Here is a 23,421-nt window from a genome sequence, read left to right on the forward strand (position 1 = left end):
TCGTTGCGACCACCACACGGTTCCTGAAGAGAAGGGGTTCCTTCCTGATCCGCGATTGCATGTTTTCTTTCTTCCAAAAGAAAACTCCGGGTGTTCAAATTACAAAATAAAACGAGAATGTACACTTCACTCTTTAAGAGTTTGCTCTGCTGACCTTGTGTGTTGGATGTGACCGGACAACGGCAGATTCATGCAAATGTAACCTGAAAGTTAAACCTGACAAACGGCCGATTTCGATGTCTATTCACTAACGATTATAGGGACTAATAATGGAAGACTTTGAACTTATTAAAATCGTTAATTTCCCTCGCTGTCTCTGTAAATAATGTACACATGTTTGAAGAACAGGAATTTAAATCCTAATTTGACTTCTCAAACCATCTGCCGGCCGTGTCTTTTTTTAAGAGAAGGATATAATCAGGCGAGGGGCGAGCTGAGTGTCAGCGTGTCCACTTTTAAACAACATGCAATAAATGCCACTCTGCCGTTTCAATGGAGGAGGTTGTACTGATCGGGGCTTATTCAATCCAATTCAAAAGTTCGCTGCAGTCGGGAAAGATCCGTGGCTCAAACACCGTCTGGGCCGCGGCCGTCGATTGCTCCGAGTCTTAAATATTGCTGCATTTAACACTCGTCGCTGAATAAATCGTTTCATGTTAATAGTCTTCCTTATCAATGATTTTGCATTGAGATCTCTAGTTAAGGCTCCTGACAAATCCACACGGCCCCTTGGCTCCCCCTTCCTGTGGATTTGCCAAGCGTTGGCCAATAGCAGGTGAAGCCCTCGTCGCTCTCAGCCAGTGAGGGGCGGTGAGTGGTGAAAGAGCAGAACCGGGGCATGTAGTCGGGAGCGTCCTAGAGTGATGAGAGCTCCCTCTCCAAGCTCCCGCTCAAAGCCCACCTGCTCCGTCCAAACCTCGCACAGTCCAACCAGGAGCATGCTTTGTGGATCTGCGGTGGTGGCGAGGCGCTTCACCTGAAAAGGTCTTTTTTTTCTTCTTGGGGGATACACATTGCTTGGTTGGGGGCGGGACAATGGATCAGTCGGGAAACACACAGACTCAACCTCAACACGAAACCATTAGTTTCGGCATCGATCAGATCCTCAGCGGCTCCGACCAGGAGAGCTGCCTGCAGACCAGCGCCAGGGTGTCTGAGACCGGTTACTTGACCAATCCGGCCGGCAGCGCCTACCCCGCCCTCGCCCCTACCTACCCCGCCATGGGAGCTACGTACGAGGACAGCTTGTCCGGATCTTACAGTGTTAATCTGAGCATGAACGTTAATGGCTTGGCTTCTGCCGGGGTGATCAGAGTGCCGGCGCATCGGCCTATCCCGCAGGCTGGAATGGCCAACGTGCCCAGTATTGGTAGCGTGGCTGGCTTGGGAGGCTTGAACTTCCCCTGGATGGAGAGCAGCCGGAGATTTGCCAAGGACAGGCTCACAGGTAAGTCGGTTTTCAGGTCAAACCCGCGCTGGGGGTGGGAGGAACGCGTTCAACTCTCCGCTTAACCTTACATTACCTCTGCATTGTCGTTCACTCTGAAGAAGATAAGGTTATTGGTAAGAATATGGTTTAATTTTAGCCTCAAGCAACAATCCAAACAACCGGGAAACTTCCCAAACACCGTTGAAACACTTTAAAGTCGGTGCTAGTTGTTTTAACGAACTTGTCTTTTGCTGTGGATTGGGCCTCGTTGTGTAGGAAAACCGAGTTTAAAGACTTGGCGATTTGGGAACAGATTTGTATTCAGGAATCGAATCAAAGTACCGTTGAACCTGATCAAGAAATAATCAGTTACTCAGATTCACACAATGAGAACAGTTGACTGGATTGTATTTACCCCTGAGAACGAAGGTGACAATTAAGAGAGGGTCGTCTGTTGAACATGCGATTCGGATTAAAAATAAGATCAAATCAAAACAAATTAAAAGTAAAAGTTTCTGTTGAAGTTAAAGTTGACAAACATTCAAAGCGAACACATCCCCCTCACAAAAAGAATAGGATCAGCCCGAGAGAGCGCCGTCCCAAACTCTGAATCCGTCCCAGAGATCAGGCCTCATCCCAGAAACCAGATCCTGTCCCACACACCGGTCCGGTCGCGTCCCAAAGTCCGGGTCCCGTCAGAGACTCCAAATACTGGAATCTGGAGCAAAACTCGCCCTGCTAGAAGAACGTTGCGGAGCCGGTCTCAACCCGGATCATCAATTGCTGCTGAGTTCCTCCAGCAGGCTTGGATGTTTTTTTTTGTTGTTGTCGTTGCTCCTATCCCAGAGTTTGGGAGCCGTCCCCAAACAAAAAAAAAGGTCCCAGGTCAAGAGAAGAGAGCTGGACGCAGCTCAGATGGAACAACACAGAGACCAGGTACAAAGCTGAAGAGGTTTGGGCCCAGAGAGATTGGGTCTTAAGTCTTCGTGGAGAGCGGGTCTCAGTCCAGGGAGAACAGGTCCCGGCTCAGAGTTCTCTCATTTCAGTTCCGGATTAATTTAATGAATTTCCTTTCACTTCTGGATTTCCGTTAATGGCGAGCAGTTAACGCACACCGAGTATTTTCGATAGGGTTTGTTTGATATTAGTCTGTGATACTCTTGGAGAAACCAGACTATTGAAGCCCTGGATATTGTTCGGTATGGGGGAAGGGAAGGAGCTGTGACCGGGCCCCTCATGCCGCTCGGGGGGGGGGGGGGGGGGGCAATGACCCGCTGGAAACAGCCTCCCTTGCTGCCCAGCCGTGGCGTTCTGACTAAAACCAAAAATTTTAACCAGTCAAAAAATTATATCCGTGGCCTGGAACTGAAATCTTCACCCTGTGGGGATAAAATCAAGAAATAAAAGCGAGAACGTTGGTAGCTGTCCAGGGACCTGGGTCCCAGGCCTTGGTAGAACGAGAGCCCAAAGTTGCTGTCCGCCCTGCCGATGACATTAACTCCAACTTATTGCAAGGACGGTGTAGAGTACCAGATATTTCTTTATGCCTAGTTATGGGTTCAAATTTTAATGCCAAGAACTGTAATGTTTGGTAAGGTGAGGTGCCTGTGTGTCCATGAACCCCGGTGTGCTGAGTGTGGGCTTCTTAGTGTCTGCGTTACGTGCGACGAGTTCACGTTGTTACTTCCTGAATGTTGGGGTTTAAGGCCATGCTCCTTATCCTCGCAGAGGAAGGAAGGGGAAGCAACGCGAGTGAGAGTCATGGGGGCTATTCCCGACGCTAGATTTCGGTGAGCCATTTGTGACAGGTCACTCAGATGTTCTGTTTCCTTCTGACAGCCGCCTTGACGCCTTTCACGGTGACACGGCGGATCGGTCACCCTTACCAGAACAGGACACCTCCCAAACGAAAGAAACCGCGCACGTCCTTCACCAGGATCCAGATCTGTGAACTGGAGAAGAGGTTCCACCGCCAGAAGTACCTGGCATCGGCGGAGAGAGCGGCGCTCGCCAAATCCCTCAAAATGACGGACGCTCAAGTCAAAACCTGGTTCCAGAACAGAAGAACTAAATGGAGGTGAGTGAGGGGCAGACCGAAATACTACAGGGGGCCGGAGAGCGAACGCGAACAGACACGGGGGAGGGCCAAGCACTTTGGAACGGGAAGATGTTGGATCTGGATAAGGAAGGGTGAGAAAGGAAACATCGCTTAGGGTTGGAGATCACACGATAGGCTCCCCTCTCCGTTTTAATTCCACCCGTTGACCCTGTAGCCCGTCGATTGGAAGCCTTGATGACATTCAGACCCAAGCCGGTCAAAGCTGCCAACGGTTCGGTCCTGGTCCGGGTTGTCATCCCCCTGAGGGACCAGGTCGGCGACTGGCAGCGAACTTGGGCTCAAGGATTGAAGACGAAGTTTAGTTGGAGTCAGAGGGTCAAACAGATAGAATTATAACGCGGGGTGGGAGGGGGCAGGGAGGGAGAGTTCTGCATTACCCTTCAGGTGAAGGGAGACCCTAGGAACCGGCAAGGAAATAAGTAGATTCAAAAAGCAGCGAGAGGGTGAAATCAATAATGATCTCGTAAAGTGAGTTACAAACGTTCTTCAGGGGCAGAAGCGCGACGAACGTGTAGAGCACACGGGGGAAACGCGAAGGCGGCTATATTTAGCAGTCCAGTAAAGAGAAGAGAAACCTTCTAATACGAACGACTTGGGAGGGGAAGCACTGGGAGTGAGCAGGGAGAGGAAGACGGGCAGTAAAATATCATGGCCAATGAGTGAGGAGAAGCGTTGTGTCCGCAAGGCAGAGCGACGGTATCAGATACCATTTTACTGGAGGGTTGGGGATAAAACTCATAATTCAAAGAATTGAGATGGTACCGATATTCTTCGAATAGTTTCCCAACATGGATTTTAACCTGTTAAATTGGCGCCGTTATGACCTGTCAAGGTTGAAGTGAATACATTCGTTTTGTCGAATCCATGTTTGTTACTAACCAGGCCTGAGGTCAATAAAGTTCGTTGTGCGATATAATTCCATTCAACTCTGTGAGATGAAGAGAATGTGTTGGGAGTGATCTGCGAATCACCAGGCAACCTGTGACTAATCCGAAGCAAGGCGGATTTTTCCTGTGGGGAGGGGAGAGAAACGTGGCGAAGTCCCCCACTGGGCAGATCGATAAAGATTCCCTATCGCTCATATTTTTCGGGATAAGATTAATGTCGCATCAAACTGTCGCTGCCATTTGGCTGTGTTTTTCTGCAGCATGTTTTTTATGTATGCAATTTTCATTTTATTTAATAATTAAATAAGACCCAACTGTCTGTAAAATCTAGCTTTGTACCGTAGGGGCTGTTTTAATTAACTTTCCCACCAGTAATAAGACCTCTTTGATGGGGAACAATTACTTTCCGAGAACTGGAATAAGAATGTAAGAAAGAATAGGCTGAACAATCGGGTAAATCTGTAAACAAGGGCTCCGAGAAGAGGAGGGGCGTTCCAATTAAGAGATAAATAAATCAGACAAATTAAGGAAAGGTTATTTAAATTATAACCCCGCTCTCAGCTCTATCTTTAAACTCCATTCAATTGGTAAAAAATATGCTTGCCATGTCTGTATGACTCGTTTTACCCATTTTTTGGATTCGTTTCTGGTGGGAATGTGTTATTGATTGAATAATACAACGAAGTCATCGGATGTTGGCAGGCGTTGAACATCAGGTCAGGGAAGGAACAATTGCTGTCTATCTCTTAACGGACCCTACGTGAGATCCGCAAAGTGATTTTTTTTTCAAGATTTTGTTTATTGAGAAAAAGGACCATACTTCGACATAAAGAAGGTATTTATATAGGTAGTGGGGACTTACAGCTCTCTGTCAAACATAATAGATTCTGGACATGATGACAGGATTTGTAATAACACCAGCAAACATCAGCAACAATGTTATTGAACAATCTGTTATCGAAACTGACTGGCTTCTCGAACGCCAAACAGTGAACCGTGATTTTTTTAAAAAAAGGATTGTGTTTATTTCTCCGTGTCCCACAGTTGTAAATGTGACGAGTTGGGCCACTGCAAGGATGGATGACCACAAAGTGCACTTTTACAATGTTTTCCTCTCTGGCACCGTCGCCTGCAGTAAATGGTGATGGAATTTGGTGCCGCACACGGTTAGCTAACGATTTTAACCCGCTCTGTCGTGAAAATATCACAGATTGGGACTCATTATTAAAAAGGCATCGTTAATATGCGCGTGCATGTGATTTTGCACCAGATGATACTTTAGAGAAACTGAGTGGGAACATGTCTTCGTGTGTGTGTAGGTGTGTGTGTGAGAGAGAGAGACTTTGCTTGTGTATGTGTGTGAGAGAGAATTTGCTTGTGTGTGTGTGTGAGAGAGACTTTGCTTGTGTGTGTGTGTGAGAGAGACTTTGCTTGTGTGTGTGAGAGAGAGACTTTGCTTGTGTGTGCGAGAGAGAGACTTTGCTTGTGTGTGTGAGAGAGAGACTTTGCTTGTGTGTGTGTGTGAGAGAGACTTTGCTTGTGTGTGAGAGAGAGACTTTGCTTGTGTGTGTGTGAGAGAGAGAGTTTGCTTGTGTGTGTGAGAGAGACTTTGCTTGCGTGTGTGAGAGAGATTTTGCTTGTGTGTGCGTGTGAGAGACTGTGTGTGTGAGAGAGACTGCTTGTGTGAGAGAGATTTTGCTTGTGTGTGAGAGAGAGAGTTTGCTTGTGTGTGTGTGAGAGAGAGACTTTGCTTGCGTGTGTGAGAGAGAGAGATTTTGCTAATGTGTGTGAGAGACTTTGCTTGTGTGTGTGTGAGAGACTTTGTGTGTGAGAGAGAGAGATTTTGCTCGTGTGTGTGAGAGACTTTGCTTGTGTGTATGTATGTGGGTGTTGTGTGTGAGTATATGAGTGTGTTTTGTGGGGGTGCTCTGCGCTTTAAATTGTGTATGAAGGAATGTTGAATTTATATGAAATAATCTATTTCTGTCTGAGAAAGAGGAACTTGCTGAGAAGTGTTTGTGTGAGTGTTAGAACTTAGTGTGTGAAATTGTGTTAATGTGATTATTAGAACGTGTTTGAGACGTGGTGGGGGGGGGGTGTTTCCAACGAAAACGAGACTGTTTAAGGTTGGGCATGTGAGAAAATATGTGTTAAATTAAGTGTGTTTGAATTTATGAGCCTTCGCCTGCGTTTGTGTGCGAGTGCATCCGTGTTTATTGTGACTCCTTGTGTTCGTGTGCGAATCTACTTTGCGTGTCGGTGTCTGTGCCCGTGTGTGTGTGTGTGTGTGAGTGTATCTGCGTTCGGGTGTGGCCACTAAAACGGCGGCACAATTCCGGGCAAGTAAAGGCCATCTTTCACACCTCACCGCATTCGAAGGAAAATTAAACTTCACTCTCTGCCTTGTCCAAGAAGAAATATTTTCTCAAATAGAAGATACTCGCCGACATGAAATAGTAAAAGTATAATCGCTGTATTATTGATTTAACGCATTTATTTGACACACGTTTCTCATGTACATTCTCCATAAGCTGACTTGAACATGCGAGTTTCCCCCAATCTGCTGGAAGGGCTCGGCGGTCGAGCAGCATCTGTGGGGAAGATCGGATCGAGACCTTGATTCGGAGCATGTAGTTTCCGTCTCCCGGCCTTTCAACGACGGGAATGGCCGCTACTTGCACTGAACTGTGTGTCGCTGTGCCAAGGTCGCCTTGTTCATCCTTCACTGTTCAACATAGTGGTGATTTTTACCGCCGATTTTAGTCTCTGAACGGAAGGAGAGGTTGGGAGGTAAACGGATTTAGACGGCAGATGTTGGAAAACCGAATCCAAACAACCCCTCGGCGGGTCAGGCAGCTCCTGTGTTGGGAGGATCAGGTGTAACGTTGCAAGTGGATTGGGAAACATCGTCGCCATCCAACTATCTGGCATTTCCCCATCCACGGACGCTGTTAAATCCCCAGCGCCCGATGTTGAACAATGTGATGTGTGGGGTGGGGGTGGAATTGTTCTGCATCCGGAGGCTCAGGCTCCAGGGTGAGACGGTGAACCGGGCACTGGCCGAGAAATATTCTGCCACAACCGCAAGCTCCCCCGAGAGTCTGGCCACAAAATATTTCTCCGGCTGCACAAGAATTGGGAGGCGTTCATCATGACCGTGCGTCGTTGATAATCACTGGGGCCACTTTGCCCCACCATCCTGCTCGCTGAGATCTTCAGTCCCCTGCTGTTATTTACAGGGGTGAAACACGAACGTCTGCAGACGCTTTGATTGTAGTAAAAGCTCACAGAGATGCTGGAGAAACTCAGCCGCTCTGGCACCGTCCATAAGATAGATATTTTTCCGACGTTTAGGGACTGAGCCCTTCTTCAAGTAATAAGGAAAAAGCAACCAAGCGTCTGAGACGATCCTCAATATAGACTTCCTGATCGAAGTGACAGAAAACTCTCACTTGTGCCCCTGTAAAAGGATATCCTGATGAAACGTTTGTTATATTTCTTTACTACATAAAAATAAACTATGCCTAATCTGCTGAGCTTCTCGAACTTTTGTGTCCTCATCTACAATCCCAGTGTCTGCAGACTCCTGTCTTCTGCAGACATTTCTTGTTTGACTCCTGTAAAAACAAGGAATGGTGCCTTCAGGAAGGTGGTGCCTTCCTGATTAATGAGGTGTTGTGGGTTCTTTATAAACACACCAAGGAATTTTATGCTCCCCGCACTCTTCACAATAGAGTCATTGATGTGTTATGGAGAATGGTTGTCCTTCATCCTCCTGAAGTCCACAATCTCCTTTGTCTTGTCCATGTTAAGACACATCTTGTAGTTTTAACGAGCCTCCTCATTGTTTCTTGATCGTTGTTGCCGATTAGACCAACTATCCTTTTATCATCTGCAATCTGGATGATTCTGATTGAACTGAGTCTGGCACTCCAGTCGTGAGTCAACAGCATGAACTGAGCACATAGCCTTGAGGGGTGCCAGTGTCCAGCATGGTGTGGTTTGAGATACTGCAGCCAAACTGGACTGACTGTGGTCTTTAGGTCAAGAAGTCCAGGATCCAGTTGCCAAGAGGGGTATTGAGAGAAAGCGAGAACAGTTTATCCATCAGCCTCTGAGGTATGATCATGATGAATGCCAAGCTGGTCAATAAACAACAGCCTGGTGGATCAGATGGAGAGGAGCGTCAGGCTATAGCATCATTTGTAGAACAGTTTGGACAGTAGGGAAACAGGAATATGCCCAATGACATGAGAAGGTGCAATATGATGCATTCCATTGCCAATCACTCAAAGCACTTCATGTTTGTCGAGGTAGATGTCACTGGGCGGTTATCATTTATTACAGTTACTGACACTATCATGGGCACCAAGATGAAGGTGGCTGTCTTGAATCTTGCCAGGACACTGGACTGCTGCAGTAAATGGTTAAAGATGTCTGTGAGGACCTCCATCAGCTGGGCTGCACGGTCCTTCAGCACCCGGCCATGTATGTTGTCCTGCTGCTTTGCATGAGATAGGATTCTCATCTGTGGCAATTCAGGGTGCCTATCTTCAGGGGGAGCAGGACCATCCTGCTCTTCAATTCAGTCCCTCTGGCAATGAAACCCAACATTCCATTTGCCTTCTTGATTATCTGTTGCACTTGTAAACCATTTTTTTACGATTCATGCACAAGCACTCCCAAGCCCCTCTATGCAACAACATGCTGCAATCTTTAGACTTTTAAATAATAATCTGATCTTCTATTTTTCCTTCCAACGTGGATGACCCCACATTTATCAACACGGAACTCCATCTGCCAGACCATTGCCCATTCATTTAACCTGCAGACTCTGCAGCCTCTGTAAAATTTGGGTTTCCACTCAATTTAGCGTCATCAGAAAACTTAGGTACATTACACTTGGTCCACTCTTCCAAATCATTAATGTCCATTGTGAACAGTTGCAGGCCCAACACCGACCCCTCAGGCACTCATTCACCATTGATTACCAACCAGAGAAACACCTATTGATTCCAAATCTGTCTTCTGTTGGTTAACCAATCCTCTATCCATGCTAATACTTGACCCCGACTCCATGCATTTTTATCTAATGGATAAATCTTTCATGCAGCACCTTATTGAATGGCTTCTGGAACTGAAAGTGTGCAAAATCCACCCTTTTCCCTTTATCCACTGCGTCTATTATATCCTCAAAGAATTCTAGTAAATTTGTTAGACATGATCTGGCCTTCCTAAATCCACGCTGTATCTCTCTGATGGAACAATTTCCATCCAAATATCTCACCATTTCATCCTTAATGATAGCTTCAAGCATTTTCCCAACTATATGGTCTATAGTTACCTATTTTTTGCCTACATCCTTTTTTTAAAAAAGGTGTTTTTTACAATCTGCTGGGACCTGCCCAGAGTCCCTGGAAGTTTGGTAAATTATCACTAATGCCTCTGCTATAACCTCCACCTTTTTCTTTCAGTACTCTGGGATGCATTCCATCAGGACCAGGGGACTTATCTACATTTAACCCACTAATTATCTTGGGACTGCCTCTTTAGTAATAGAGATTGTATTGAAGTCTTCACCTCCCATCACAGCCTTAGCATCTTGGTTTGGCATGTTAAACATGTCATCCAGTGTGAAGACTGACATAAAAGAGTTCTTTAAATCTTTTGCAATTTCTACATTACCCAAACTTAAATCCTTCTTTTCTTCTCATCTTCCAAGGAACCTTCTTTCACTTTAACCAACATTTTCCACTATATAATTCTAAAAGCGACTACTTATTATTAGTCTTTCATCCTCAAGATAGCCAGATGGACACACACACACATACACACCACTAACTGCACTCAGTCCTCACTGCACTCAGTCCTCACTCCACCTCATTTCTGACCCACCCCACTCCTCCTCCATCCCATTACTGATCCCTCTTTACCCCATTAGAGACCAACTATCCTCACACCACTGACTTTGTGGACCTCCCCATAATCCAGCTTAAGTACTTACTGCTTTTCCATCTGCTCACAAATATCCAGCCCAAATATTAACACTCCATCTTCTCCCAAATTATTGATCACCTCTTCAGGAGTTGAGTTACAGGGAACGATTAAACAGATTAGGACTTTATTCCTTGGAACATAGAAGAATGAGGGGAGATTTGATAGAGATTTACAAAATTATGAGGGGTATAGACAGAGTAAATGCAAGTAGGCTCTTTTCACTTAGATTAGGAGAGATAAGTGCGAGAGGAAATGGCTTTAGGGTGAAAGGGGAAAGGTTTAGGGCAAACATTCAGGGAATTTCTTCACTTAGGGAGTGGTGGGAGTGAGGAATGAGCTGGATTGATGGGTACATGGATAGATACATGGATGGGAGAGGTCTGGGGCAGGTCAATGAGACTAGTAGAATGATATTTTGGCACAGACTAGAAGGGCCAAATGGCCTATTTTTTGGGGTGTACTGTTCTATGATCTATCCCCACCCTGTTTATCCTGAGCACTGTCCTTCTATCTCCTTCCCTGCTTTCACCCTCTTACTGACAAATCCATACCCAAGCTCCCTGCCCACTGTTCAATAACACTGACCCTTTAACTCGAATCAAGATTCTGAACCTGCATCTCCTACCCACACCTCCTCCCATCATCTCAATTACTGACTGCTCATCCCACACACACTCCAACCACAGACCCTCTATTCTCCTCCTCCACCTTCATCTCACGGCTGAAGAGTCCCACAGCCAACCTTCCTTTTCCCACTCTACTACTAAATGCCAGCGAGGATGGTAGCACTAGGGAAAGCTCTAAAGAGTATATTTCCATCCCTGTTGACCAAATGACTGCACAATAATACTCAGAAAGGTGCAGTAGTCACTGGAAATCTGCTAGATGGAGCTTCAGATGGGCAATACTGCCACTACTGCAAGAGTCCCCTCCCTCCTGCTCTATGAGAAAATAATGTCACTGAAATGTGGTAAAGGGCCATCAGATAATGTGGCCCTTTTGGGAACCAGGGTGAGAAATGGTTTGAGTTCCTGCAGTCATATTTTCAAGAGTTGGATACAAGTTTTTAAAGGAAGTCCTCGGGGGCAGAAAAGGGCTAAGGAGCGGAGAAATTATTGGATGAAGCAAGTTCTTGTTTGGCGAGAGAACAAAGTGGAGGATTCGGATCCCCGCGCTATGGAGACTTACTTTAGAGGAGAGGGAACCTGACCAAAATGTCTGTCTGGTATCTCAGTGGATGTTCCGAGAGAGGATTTATCATGTTAACCAAGTGGATGGAAACATGGTTGAATGTTAGAGAGAAAAAGCAAGGCTCTAAGTTGACAGTGAAAGGAAAATAGCAAAGGAGCAGGGGATAATTCAGAACTCGTAAACAGCGGATTAGAGAATTAGAAAGCATTCCAAGGTATGTTTGAAACATATATAAATGGACATAAAGAGGAAAATCAAACACTCCATAGCCACTTGCATGTGTCTAAGATACAGTGACAATCAGTCAAAAAAGGAGAGAACAAATAATATTACATTTCTGGTACCAAATATTATGAAAAGAAAGTGATCTTTCAATTACATAATAATTGTAGCACCTCTGAGAGATCATGTTATTGAAGATTCAGAGGTAGCACCCACTGTGGATTGGCACAATTAGTATAGTGCAGCACCAGGCGTTTTTAAACTGCAGCACCTGGGTAGCCCTCCTGGGACTCAGGTGCGCTTAGTGGGGCAAAGATGCTGCCAGGACTTAAGCTGAGGGCAGACAGACCCATTAAATTGCCAACCCGGCGATTTAAGGGGGAACCCGCCCCTGCGATGATGCGGTAAGTGACACGTCATGCAAACTAGTCTCCACATTCAGTCTATCCAGGCCTTTCAGTGTTTGACAGTTTTCAATTACATCTCCCCTCATTCTTTTAGACTCCAGCGAGACAGTCCCAGGGCTAAAGAAAACTCTTCATATGAAAACCTTTTCCCTCTGGGAATCATTTTTGTAAACCTCCTCTGGACCATCTCCAATCCCTACATATCCTTCCTTAGATATTGAGCCCAACAAGGCTCACAATATTCTGAGTGGTCTGACTAATACCTTATAAAGACTCAACATCATATCCCTGCTTTTATATTCCATCCCTCTCAAAATTAATGCCAGCATTCCATCTGCCTTCCTTACTAGTGACTCTATGTGTAAGTTGGCCTTTATGGAGACTTGCACGAGGGCTCCCAAGTTTCTGAACCCGATTTCTGACCATTGCCATATCATCTGATAACTTGGCCATAAACCTATCTAATCCATCATCCAAATCATAGATATATAAGGTGAAAAGAAGTGACCCCAGCCCAGGGCCCTGTGGAATACCACTGGTCACTGGCAACCAAACAAAAAAGTCCCCTTTTATCCTCACTATCTGCCTCCTGCTGTTTACCCAATCTTCTTTACATGTTTCCTTCTCTTTCCATGCCTCTGTTTCCTTTCCTCCAGCTCTCCACCCCTTCCCTATCCATTCAGAGAGCCATCTCTTCCCCTATCACTTGTCATCTTTTTTTCTCTTGTGCCCTCCCACCCATATGACCTCGCTTATGGGCCTGTGTTTCTCCACCTGCACCTCCCCCCACCCCCACACCATTTTATTCAGGTGCCTGGCTGTTTTTTTGCTCATAAAGGACTTAGGCCCAAAATGTTGCTTGTTTCTTTATCTTGCTACATAAAAAAGTTGCATGACTTGCTGTATTTCTCCAGCAATTTTGTGAATACTACAATCACAGCATCTGCAGACATTCCTGTTTAATTCTATCCATGCTAATATCTTTCCTGTAATACCATGGGCCCTCATCATGCTTAACAGCCTCATGTGTGGCACCTTGTCAAAGGCCCTTTGAAAATCCAGGTAAACTACATCTACTGATGCTCATTTATCTGTCCTTCCTGTTATTTCAACAAGAATTTCAACAGGTTTGTCAGCAAGATTTCCCCTTCAGGAAACATGCTGACTTCAACTTATTTTTCCAAGTTCCTTAATAATACATTCTGCCATCTTACCAACTACAGAAGTCAGGCTAACTGGTCTATAATTTCCTGTCTTTTGCTCTCTCCTTTCTTGAAGAGTGGAGTCACATTTGCAATTTCCAATCCTCTGGAACCGTTCCTGAAAATTCACTGCCAATGCCTGCACAATTCCTTCAGCTACCTCCTTCAAAACCCTGGTGTGTAATTTATCTGTTCAGGGTGATTTATTCACCTTCACACCTTTCAACCTCCTCAGTTACCATCTACACACATTTCTGCTCCCTCATTCTCTTGATCTTCTGACACGCTGCTGGTGTCTTCCACAGTGAAGACAGATGCAAAATACTTAATAAGTTTGTCTGCCATTTCTTCATCCCCTTTGCTATCTCTCCAGTGTCATTTTCCAGTGGTTCAATTTCCACCCTCACCTCTCTTTTGCTCTTTAGGTATCTGAAGAAACCAAATCCTCTTTTATCCTGCTGGCTAATTTACCTCAGTATTTCATCTTTTCTCTCCTTCATGCTTTTTTAGTGCATTCTGTTGAAATTTTAAAAACTTCCCAATCCTCTTGCTTCCCACTAATTTTTGGCATAATGTATGCTCTCTCTTAGGCTTTTATGCTGGCTTTGACCTCTCTTGTCAGCCATGGTTGCCTCATCTTCACCTTTGGGTTGAATTTGTCCTGACCCTTCTGAGTTAATCTCAGAAACTCCAGCTACTGCTGCTCTAGTGTTTGCTTCCAATCAACTTTGGCCAGTTCCTTTCTCATATCTCTCTAGTCCCCTTAATTCTACCGACACTTCTCATTTTAGTTTCTCCCTCTCAAATTGCAGGGTGAATTCTACCACATTATGATGACTGTCTCCGAGGGGTTCCTTACATGTAATTTTTTAAATGTAAATTTAATTTAATTTTTGATTTTGACATATAGCACAATAACAGGTCCTTTTGACCCATGACCCCCATGCTGCCCAGTTTCACCCAATTGACCTGCAACCCCCAGTATGTTTTAAATGGTGGGAGGAAACACGAGCACCCAGAGAAAACCCACACAGACATGGAGAGAATGTACAAACACCTTACAGACAGCAAGGGATTCGAACCTAGGTCCCGATTGCTACACTGTAACAGTGTTGTGCTAACCGCTACCGTGCTGCCCTTTATTTTCAGCTGCCTTCATTACTCAGCCTGCAATCCAGAATTGCCATTTCCCTGCTCAGCTCAGCCACAGCTGTCTGAAAAGCCAACCCAAAGGCACTCAAAACTTCCTTCCCTTGGGAGTCAACACCAACTTGGTTAAGATTCCAAGGAAAATTGAAAGGGAAGATGTTGGGATGTTTTCACTAGTGGGAAACTCTCAAAACAAATGGGACAGAACCACAGGATAAGAGCCATTCTTTAAAATCTGAGGCACATGGAACTTACTTCTTGCAGAGGCTGGTGAATGCCTGGAATCCTCTGCCCCAGTGGGTGGTGGAAGCTGGATCATTAGAAATACTTAAAGTGGAGGTGGATAAATATTTCACAGATCGAGGAACAGAGGGGGTTGGAGAGTTGAGGCCAGCATTGATCAGTTACAGAGAAACTCAAATCCTGCAGATAATGAAGTCTTGAGCAAAGAATTGCTGGAGGAACTCATCAGGTCAAAGACCCGGTGAAGACTTCAGGTCTGGGCCCTTTGTCAAGATGAAGTTGGAAGGAAATGCATCCAAAGCAAGAGCTCTCCAGATAACATTGGACAATTTTTTTTCCTGAAAAAAAAAGGGGATTATGATAGATAACTTCAAGCTGAACACAAAGATAATTTCAGATTTGCTGTATCACAAAGAAAGCTGAAGAAACATTAAATTAACTTTTATTGAATTTAGAATGTTTGATCACATAATGATGTGGACATCCATTGGTTCAACTGACATAAAAAATTTTTGCTGCTGATTTTCATTTGTACTCAGCATCTGATGCCTCCCGTCTCAGTGTCCAACAATACTTGGCCAGCATTGATGGATTCCAATTGCCCTAGTACCACTTTTCCTGGTTGCAATATCCTGCAATATCCTGGTGAAACCTTTCACCTTGTTCATCACTGAGTGCACTAAGGTCAGCAGGGAAGTTGTCCAAGTGGAAATGCAGAAAAGTGAATTTTCAATTACATGTTGGATACCATGGTTTTGTACGCTTGAAGTAGACTTAAAATGTGATAGGAAATCACAAAAACAGGTTATGTCTAAACAAAGGTATGTGGTAGGAAAGTTTTGAGGTGAATTTCATGATCAGTAGCCCAAAATCCATTACATACACTCAAAATAGTCAGGAAGCAAAACCTTTGTGTCCAATGTAATTGAAGAAATAGCAGTTAAAAAAAAGTCTCATAGTCATAATAAAGATCAGAACTACAGTAAAAAAACAAGCTGGATATAAAAAGAGATGAGCTCTGAAATTGGGAGCAGATTGAAATAAGGCGGTGATGACCTGTACAACGAGTACGGACATACATCAGCACCCAATGTACACGTGTAGTTTGAGGAAGAGGAGGCCAAAAAGAACCTAAAGAAATGTGTTTGTGGAGCCAGGAGTCATAGTCTATGTGCTTTTAGAATTATGTTTTCACCAGAAAGGGGATTGTTACGGATGCAAAAAGTTCAGTAGTGGTTAAATGAAGAGACTGCTTGAGCGTTGATGATATAATGGACAGAGTTGATTAGAGGTGCAGATAATGTTATGAATACGAACTTTCAAAAGGATTTGATGAAGGACCTCACAACAGACCTGTTAGCAAAATGAAAGGGCATGAAATAGAATGGACAATTGGAACAAAAAAAATGGCCAAGAGGCAGAAAGAAGAGATTAGTTTTGATAAGTGCTATCTGGAGGAATGGTTATTGGGACCTCTACTATTTTTTATATATATTTATGTACAATATCAATGTACTTGGGTATGCAGGGCATACTTGCAATAGTTGCAAACGATGAGAAAAAATGTACTCAATAAAGCAGATGATAGTAACAGGCTTCAGGGGGCCCAGACTGATGAACACATTGATCACCAAAACAGCAAAATGTTGGCCAATGAATTTAACTAGAAACAATATAAACTAAATAGCATAATTCTAAATGGTGGTTTGGAAAGGAGACCTTCAGGTGCATTTGTGCACACCTTTTTCTGGAGATGTAAAGATTTTAAATATATTTTAAAATAATTAGTTTGGAATTTAGTAAAAGTTACAGGGTTCGAACCTCAATAAAAGCTCGCTAAGCTGTGAGTTGTGATGTCTTGTTCAGTTCTTGGGGGTGGGGGGTCACACGCTTCAGGAAGTGTGTGGAGGTTTCAGTAAATGAGGTGTGGAAGTCCCTCAGTTACAGGGAGAGATTGCATCTGTCAGATTTTAGAGGATCAACACATGGTTTTATGGAGGCTTTCTCAATAATGTCTGGTTTTGATGGAATGAATAAACTCCGATTGCAGTGACAGAATTTCTGATTTAGTCATTGGTGACAGAATCATAAAGGGCTGCTAAGGATTTTATTTACCTCACGAGTTACTGTGATCCATACCTTACTGCCTGAAAAATGGGGTTCTTGGGGAACATTTCAGAGTGAATAGGCTGAATTTGAGTGTCCCAAGGGCATGGAGGTGGGGGGGGGGGGGGGAACAATCTATCTTTGTTCCCTGAACTTCACCGCTGTCTCCGCCTATGTTTTGCCATGAAGATGGGGTAAAGTCATCGCCTTTCAGTGCAGTTACCTCACTGTTTTCCGAGAGCTTCTCACATCTCGGCGGTGTCCTAACATGCTTCTTGAAAATAATCTTTCAAGTCTCCCAACCCAAACAGAAATATATCTGTGCATTTTCAGTGTGGTATTTATGATTTAATAAATCTGAATCAATCGACTGAGAAGCTTTCAATAGTGTTGTCAAGGCATGAGCAAAAGCAGACCCTGGACAGAGCATTCTCTTTTAATCGATGTAATTAGAGGAAAGGCAAGGCCAGGGAAACATGCGGAAATAGAAATATATGTTTAATAATAGATTATATAAAAGTAGATTGCATCTTAGAAATTCGCCGATGCCTGATTTTTACCCAGCAGTTTTTTGTCTCCAGTTACTTACCTGAGCCGGAAGGCTCAGAAGAGAAATTGCCAACATGGCTGAACTGGTTACATGGGCAGTTGTCACCCCTCCTTCAAAGGCCATTGTAAGTGCTCTCCAACCAAATGTACCCAGATCACACTGGGAATCAGGAGGCTCATTTTCTTTTTATCCTGGCTATTGGGTGGTGGTGGGGCAATCTCCTCAATTCTGTCTTATCTCTATAATTGGATGCCCACTAATACAAAAAAAGTCATTTGTCTTCTCATTGAGTGTGACCATAATTTATCTGCCCTAGACTTCAACTACCATTTTTCCACTCTTCCCCCATTTTTGATCTATCAAATAACAGTCCACCACCCTCAGGAGCGGACCATTCCAGAGACTTACTGCCCTATACCTGAAGCAATTTCTGGGCACATTGGTTTTAAATGACCTGCTCATTGTAACTTTGCCCTCCCCCCACTTGTTCATGACTCTCCTGCTAGTGATCCAATCTCCCCTGTCTACCCCTCTTATTTGTTTCAATAAGATCACCCCTCATTCTTCTCAACATAAAGTAATATAGACTGTCTTAATGAGATCATCCTCTTATCCTTAGAATTAACCTGGTGTCTCTCCTCTGGACTGTCTCTAATGTCAATATGCCCTTTTTCAGGTAAAGGGACCAGCAATGTGCCCACTACTCTGGGTGAGGCTTCACCAACATCCTGTACAACTGTAACAAGACCACTCCAGCTCCAATCCCTTCATAATGAGGCACAAAGTACCCTCTTCATTACTGTTGGTCCTGCCTGCTGACCTTGTGATTAATGCACTAGATGCTTTTGACCCCTCTGAACTTCACCCATTTTCACTCTCTTTCTCCATTGACACAATAATCCACCCTTTGATTCCTCTTACACATTAAATTCCATTTTCCAGGTTTTCACCCCAATCTTTCCACATCCTGTCACAGAATCACAATGCCCTCACCATATGTTGGATCATTGCTGCATTTGGAAACTTTTTATTCATTCCCTCCTGCAGGTCATTGATGGAAATATTGAACAACTGAGTGCCATGAATTAATCCCTGGGATACTCCTCTCCAGACTGAGAGGGACGCATTTATTCTAACTCTGTTTACAAATGTGACAGTCAGTTTCAGTCCACACTGACATGCTTCCTTCAATAACTTATGCACCAAGTAACATAACCATATAACCGTTTACAGCATGAAAACAGGCCACGTCGGCCCTTCAAGTCTGTACCGGTTCACTTGAACAACTCTAGTAGCTCCTCCGCAAACTCCTGAGGAAGTAGAGGCTTTCTTCATGATGCCATTGGTGTGTTGGTTCCAGGAAAGATCTGCTACTATTCACCCACAACACCATGTGCAATTTAGTGGCCAATGAACGTACCATCCAGAAAACGGTTAGGAAATGTAAGGAAAGCAACATAGTCACAGAGAGAATGTAAACTCTTTTTTTAAGGTCAAACCTGGGTGGTCTTGTAATGATTTAGAGTTCCAAAAGACATTGGACATCTACAGACTCCCCTCTATCGATCTCCATTGTAACATTTTCAATGAATTTGGGCAAATTTGTTAAAAGTGATTTACCTTCCATAAAACATTTTAACCAGATTTGATTTATATTTTTTCCTCAATGACTCACTAATTCCGTTTTGATTATTGACTCGAACACCTTGCCAATAATAGTTGATAAACTAACTGGCCTGTAGTTTCCTGCCTTCTGTCTACCTTCCTTGTTGAACAAGGCTGTGGCTGGGACTGATGCATTTGAATTATTAAGAGCAGGAGTCCCAGTGGCTGTTTTCTTGTATCCTGGTTCCCTCCTGGAATTCAGTGTTTTGAAAATTTTCGAGAGAAGGTCCACTTCCTTTAAAAGGGCATCTATGCCCTTTTATGTGCCTGAATTTCTCCAGCGTTCTTTGTTGACTCCAACCACGGTGTCTGCAGACTTTCGTGTTGTCCTTATTTCTGGAGTCTTCCTGCTTTTGTAGTTTGGGGGGGGGAGGGTTCTGGGGGCGTTTGACCCTGAATCTGTGAACGTGAGCCGGCGCGGAGCTCTTTCCCCAGCTTGCTGTGTGTTTGGAAGACTTGAGCAGGTACCCGTGAGGGTGGGAAGTTGCCGGAGAGCGGAACGCTGAAGTGGGGATGAAGAAAGGGACAGAGGGCAAGGGATGGACTTCCGGACCGTGAGATTGAGTCAAGGACAAACATCTTCAGAGAAAACTATTTGTATTGGAGGCAAGGGACAACAGACAAGAAAGTCTCGAGATTCGTTTTAGTTTTCTTAATTTTAACGAGATATATCGCACGGCAGAGGGCCCTTCCAGTCCACGAAACCCATGCCGCCCAATTAACCTCCCAACCCCGTTCGTTTTGGCGAGCGGAGCCACCCGGAGAAGACGCAGCGGGTCACGGGAAGAGCGTACAAACTCCTTGCAGACGGCACCGGCTGGAAACTCGCTGATCATGGTTAATGCTCAAAAGGTGCTGGAGAACCTCAGCAAGTCCCGCAGGAGGCACGTTTCGGGGTGAGCCCGCTTCGCCAAGGTATCTGGCTTCCATGGAGGCTGCGGGACCTGCTGAGGTTCTCCAGCACGTTTGTGTATTAGTTACAATCACAGCGTCTGCAGATTGCCGTGTTTCACGCCCGCATGGTTCCTCCCGGGGTGTCTAACTCGAGCAGTTGGAAGAGACCGCCAACTGAAGTGAGTGAACCTGGGCATTTCACGATATACCCCCCCCCCCCCCCCCAATGTCCACACCCTCGCATTTGAAGTTTCAATAGGAATCCCCGTTACTCATTGATGTGGGAGCTGATAACGCCTGACAACGGGAATCGCTTCTTATTGTTCGTAGCTCATTCAACAACTAAGGCAAAATCGTGCCAAGTCTCCCTCCCTGTCAGCTCCGACGTTGGTATCAGGGAGCGGGCCGTCGACCCAAGTCGCAGACCCCCGGAAACTGCTGCAGTCCGCTCCGTGTTGACGAAACGTTGTTCAGGAAAAGAGCAACTTGGAGTTTTAATGCGTGGCCGTGGGGCGCTGGCCAATGACGGGATTTAAAGGGATGCAGAGCGCCATCATTGATCCCGGGGCCCCACCAGATCCCACATGGGTCAGCAACGCCCGAACCTTCCTTCCTACCCCCCCCCCCCCCCCCACCTCGCTTGGACTGTTAAACACGTCCGCGAGGGGAAATTGTTTTCGGCCACGTTGAGATTTAGCAGAATCTATTGCCGGAGCTAATCTGGGGCGAAGCCGGGAGCTCAGTGAGTGGACTCAGGGGAGGTTCCATCCCTTCCCTTCCTTAGGCCAGTGGTTCTCAAACTTCGTTCTCCCACTCACATACCGCTTTAAGTCATCTCTTCCTCACCACAGAACAGCTATTGCATGAACCAAGCCCTTTTAGAAGATGTCTCTATGCTCTGTGAGATTACCTACGGTGGCATACGAGTGGAAAGGAAAGGGCGAGAACCACTGCTTTCGACTGAGTGCAAGGTTTCTGATCTAACGGCGTTGTTGTGTCTTTATCCACGCAGACGGCAGACGGCGGAAGAGAGAGAAGCCGAGAGACAACAGGCCAACAGACTGATGTTACAGCTTCAGCACGATGCCTTCCACAAATCCCTCAACGACTCCATCCAGCCTGACCCCCTCTGCCTCCACAACTCGTCGCTCTACGCGCTGCAGAATCTGCAACCCTGGGCCGAGGAGAACAGCAAGATCCCAGTTGTCACGTCTTTAGTGTGAGACTGCGAGGGGGCTCCACGACAGACGGGATTCTCCAGGACGTTCATTCGTGTTTTTTTTTTGTTTTCTTTAAATCACGAGGTGGAAAGAGAATAGGACCATTGGACGAATTACGGACGGGGATCGAGGGCTCTCACTGAACCAGCCGCCCGGATTATCCTAGAGACGCGAAAGGCCAATCCCTCTCAGACGGCCAAAGGACGGGAAAGCGCGTTCAGAGATTCTTTCCATACTCGATTCATTGAAACTTCCCGGCAATTTTAACAGCTCCCTTTCGTTAATACTTATATTTTTAAAGAACCATTAAAAAGCAAATATTTTAAAAAATGCTCCCTCGATGCACTCGAAGACTAATTCTGGAAGGGTTAACCTCTGCCCCTGGGCGTGGCTGGTCTGGTTGGGTGCCGGCCTGCGTGTGGCGTGACTGTGTCCTCCCACCCTGGGGGCCACAAGGGCTGAACGGTCTCAACGCTGTTCATTCCGGTCCCGCCACTGTGGGGATCGGCGGAGCCGCCAGTTCCCTCCGACCCTTAAGCAAATTGGGAAGGAACCCTGAACTAGATATTACTGGAAAATGTGAGAATTCAATGGACTTTATTATCGTACCTTAATCCGCGAGCAGAACCACAGCCGTCCTCCAGTTTAGTTAACGACTGGAGTGATCGCCTTTATTTGGACGCCCTCTTGTTCACTGTTAACCGGCTTCAATCCCAACTGCGGCAGGGGGGCATTCTCTACCTTTGTGTAATGAGAAGCATGCGCCAGAGCGTTTTTTAAATGTATGGGTACATATAACGCCATCGGCTATAGGTTTGTGACGGTGAATATAATGTATATAGCAAGCATTGTACACTATTACTTTGTACCTACAAATATGTAAATAAAAGTCTGTTTTCATTAAAAAAACGCAATGGTTTTACTTTTCGAAACTTGCTCCATATCTACTCTCCCCCAATGTGCTCTGCGGCTCTCTCCCGACCCCGGCATCTGTCTCCACGGATGTTAAACCAAATAACTGCAACATTGCACCCATCACTCCCCTCGTTGAATTGACACCAAAACAATACACAGGATAAAATAATTTCGGGTGTTGGGAGATCTCAAAAATAATAATGAATATGTTTGGAGAGAGCCACATCCCACCAACAGATCGCCCTCTTTCCAGATGTTGACTGGGGCATGATCCTTGGCTTCGTCGCCGTCTCGTTTGTTCAGCAAACGAGCCCAGATGTTCAGACGTTGAGAGAACAGCAGTGTGCTTGACACGGACGCTTTAACGAGTCCAATGCGGGCCAATCCTCATCCGCCCCACTGAGCGGCGTCTCGTCAAATGAAGCAGTCGACACCATCCGAACTCATTTCAATGATTCTCCTGAGTTCAAGGAATACTGTCGTGGCCTGGCTCTACGTGAAGGCTTGCGGCTTGACCCTGACACCAGGCTCCCGATCTCAGCCCTGACCCCCCGCGACCCGACCCCAGGGCATCCCGACCCCAGCTCTGACCTTGACCCCTGGCGACCCGGCCCCCAACCCCAGGGCATCCCGACCCCAGCTCTGACCCTGACCCTCTGGCGACCCGACCACCATCCCCAGGGCAACCCGACCCCACACCTGATCCCGACCCCAGGGCGCCCTTCGCTGAACCCGACCTCAGGGCATCCCGACTCCAGCCCCGATCCTAACACCGGCTCCCTTACTCCAGCCCTGACCCCGGTGCCCCGACACCGGCCCTGACCCCGGCGCCCCGACTCCAGCCACGACCCACGTGACCGAATGGTCCCGCAAGTTCACAGAAACGGCGCAACCTGAGGGAGGAGAGTCCGAGGCCAATGACCCTGCGAAGTGTGAATGACCGCTTTTTGGCCCGACCCCTGTCACCTGTGGACACAACTCCTGGCGGCAGCAGAGGTAGGGTCAATTATCTTCGTTTGCCACCCGGGTTTGTTCCAATCCGTCGCCGGTTAGAATCGGAACTGATTTCGGTCCGAACATACCCTGAACCTGTTCACCCTTCACCGTAACCCGCAGGCGCTCCCTCACCCGTACGGAGCTCAACACTGGGGGTGAGGGGAGGGGTTACACTAGGGGTGGGGCAGCATCGGGAAAGGGGGTCACACCTAGAGGATGTTACACCAGG

The 23,421-nt window shown here is 45.9% G+C and overlaps 1 protein-coding gene across 1 annotated transcript; it reads left to right on the top strand.

The window, feature by feature from the left end:
- The first annotated feature begins 813 nt into the window (after window positions 1-813).
- On the top strand, window positions 814-22,170 carry LOC138742902 (T-cell leukemia homeobox protein 3-like). Its single transcript, XM_069897792.1, has 3 exons — window positions 814-1,447; window positions 3,269-3,506; window positions 21,074-22,170. Exons 1-3 carry the CDS (start codon window positions 1,036-1,038, stop codon window positions 21,282-21,284), a joined length of 861 nt encoding a protein of 286 aa, XP_069753893.1. The 5' UTR covers window positions 814-1,035; the 3' UTR covers window positions 21,285-22,170.
- The last annotated feature ends 1,251 nt before the right edge of the window (window positions 22,171-23,421 follow it).

The sequence above is a fragment of the Narcine bancroftii genome, chromosome 9 (genome assembly GCF_036971445.1).
Source record: "Narcine bancroftii isolate sNarBan1 chromosome 9, sNarBan1.hap1, whole genome shotgun sequence".
Taxonomy (NCBI): Eukaryota; Metazoa; Chordata; class Chondrichthyes; order Torpediniformes; family Narcinidae; genus Narcine; species Narcine bancroftii.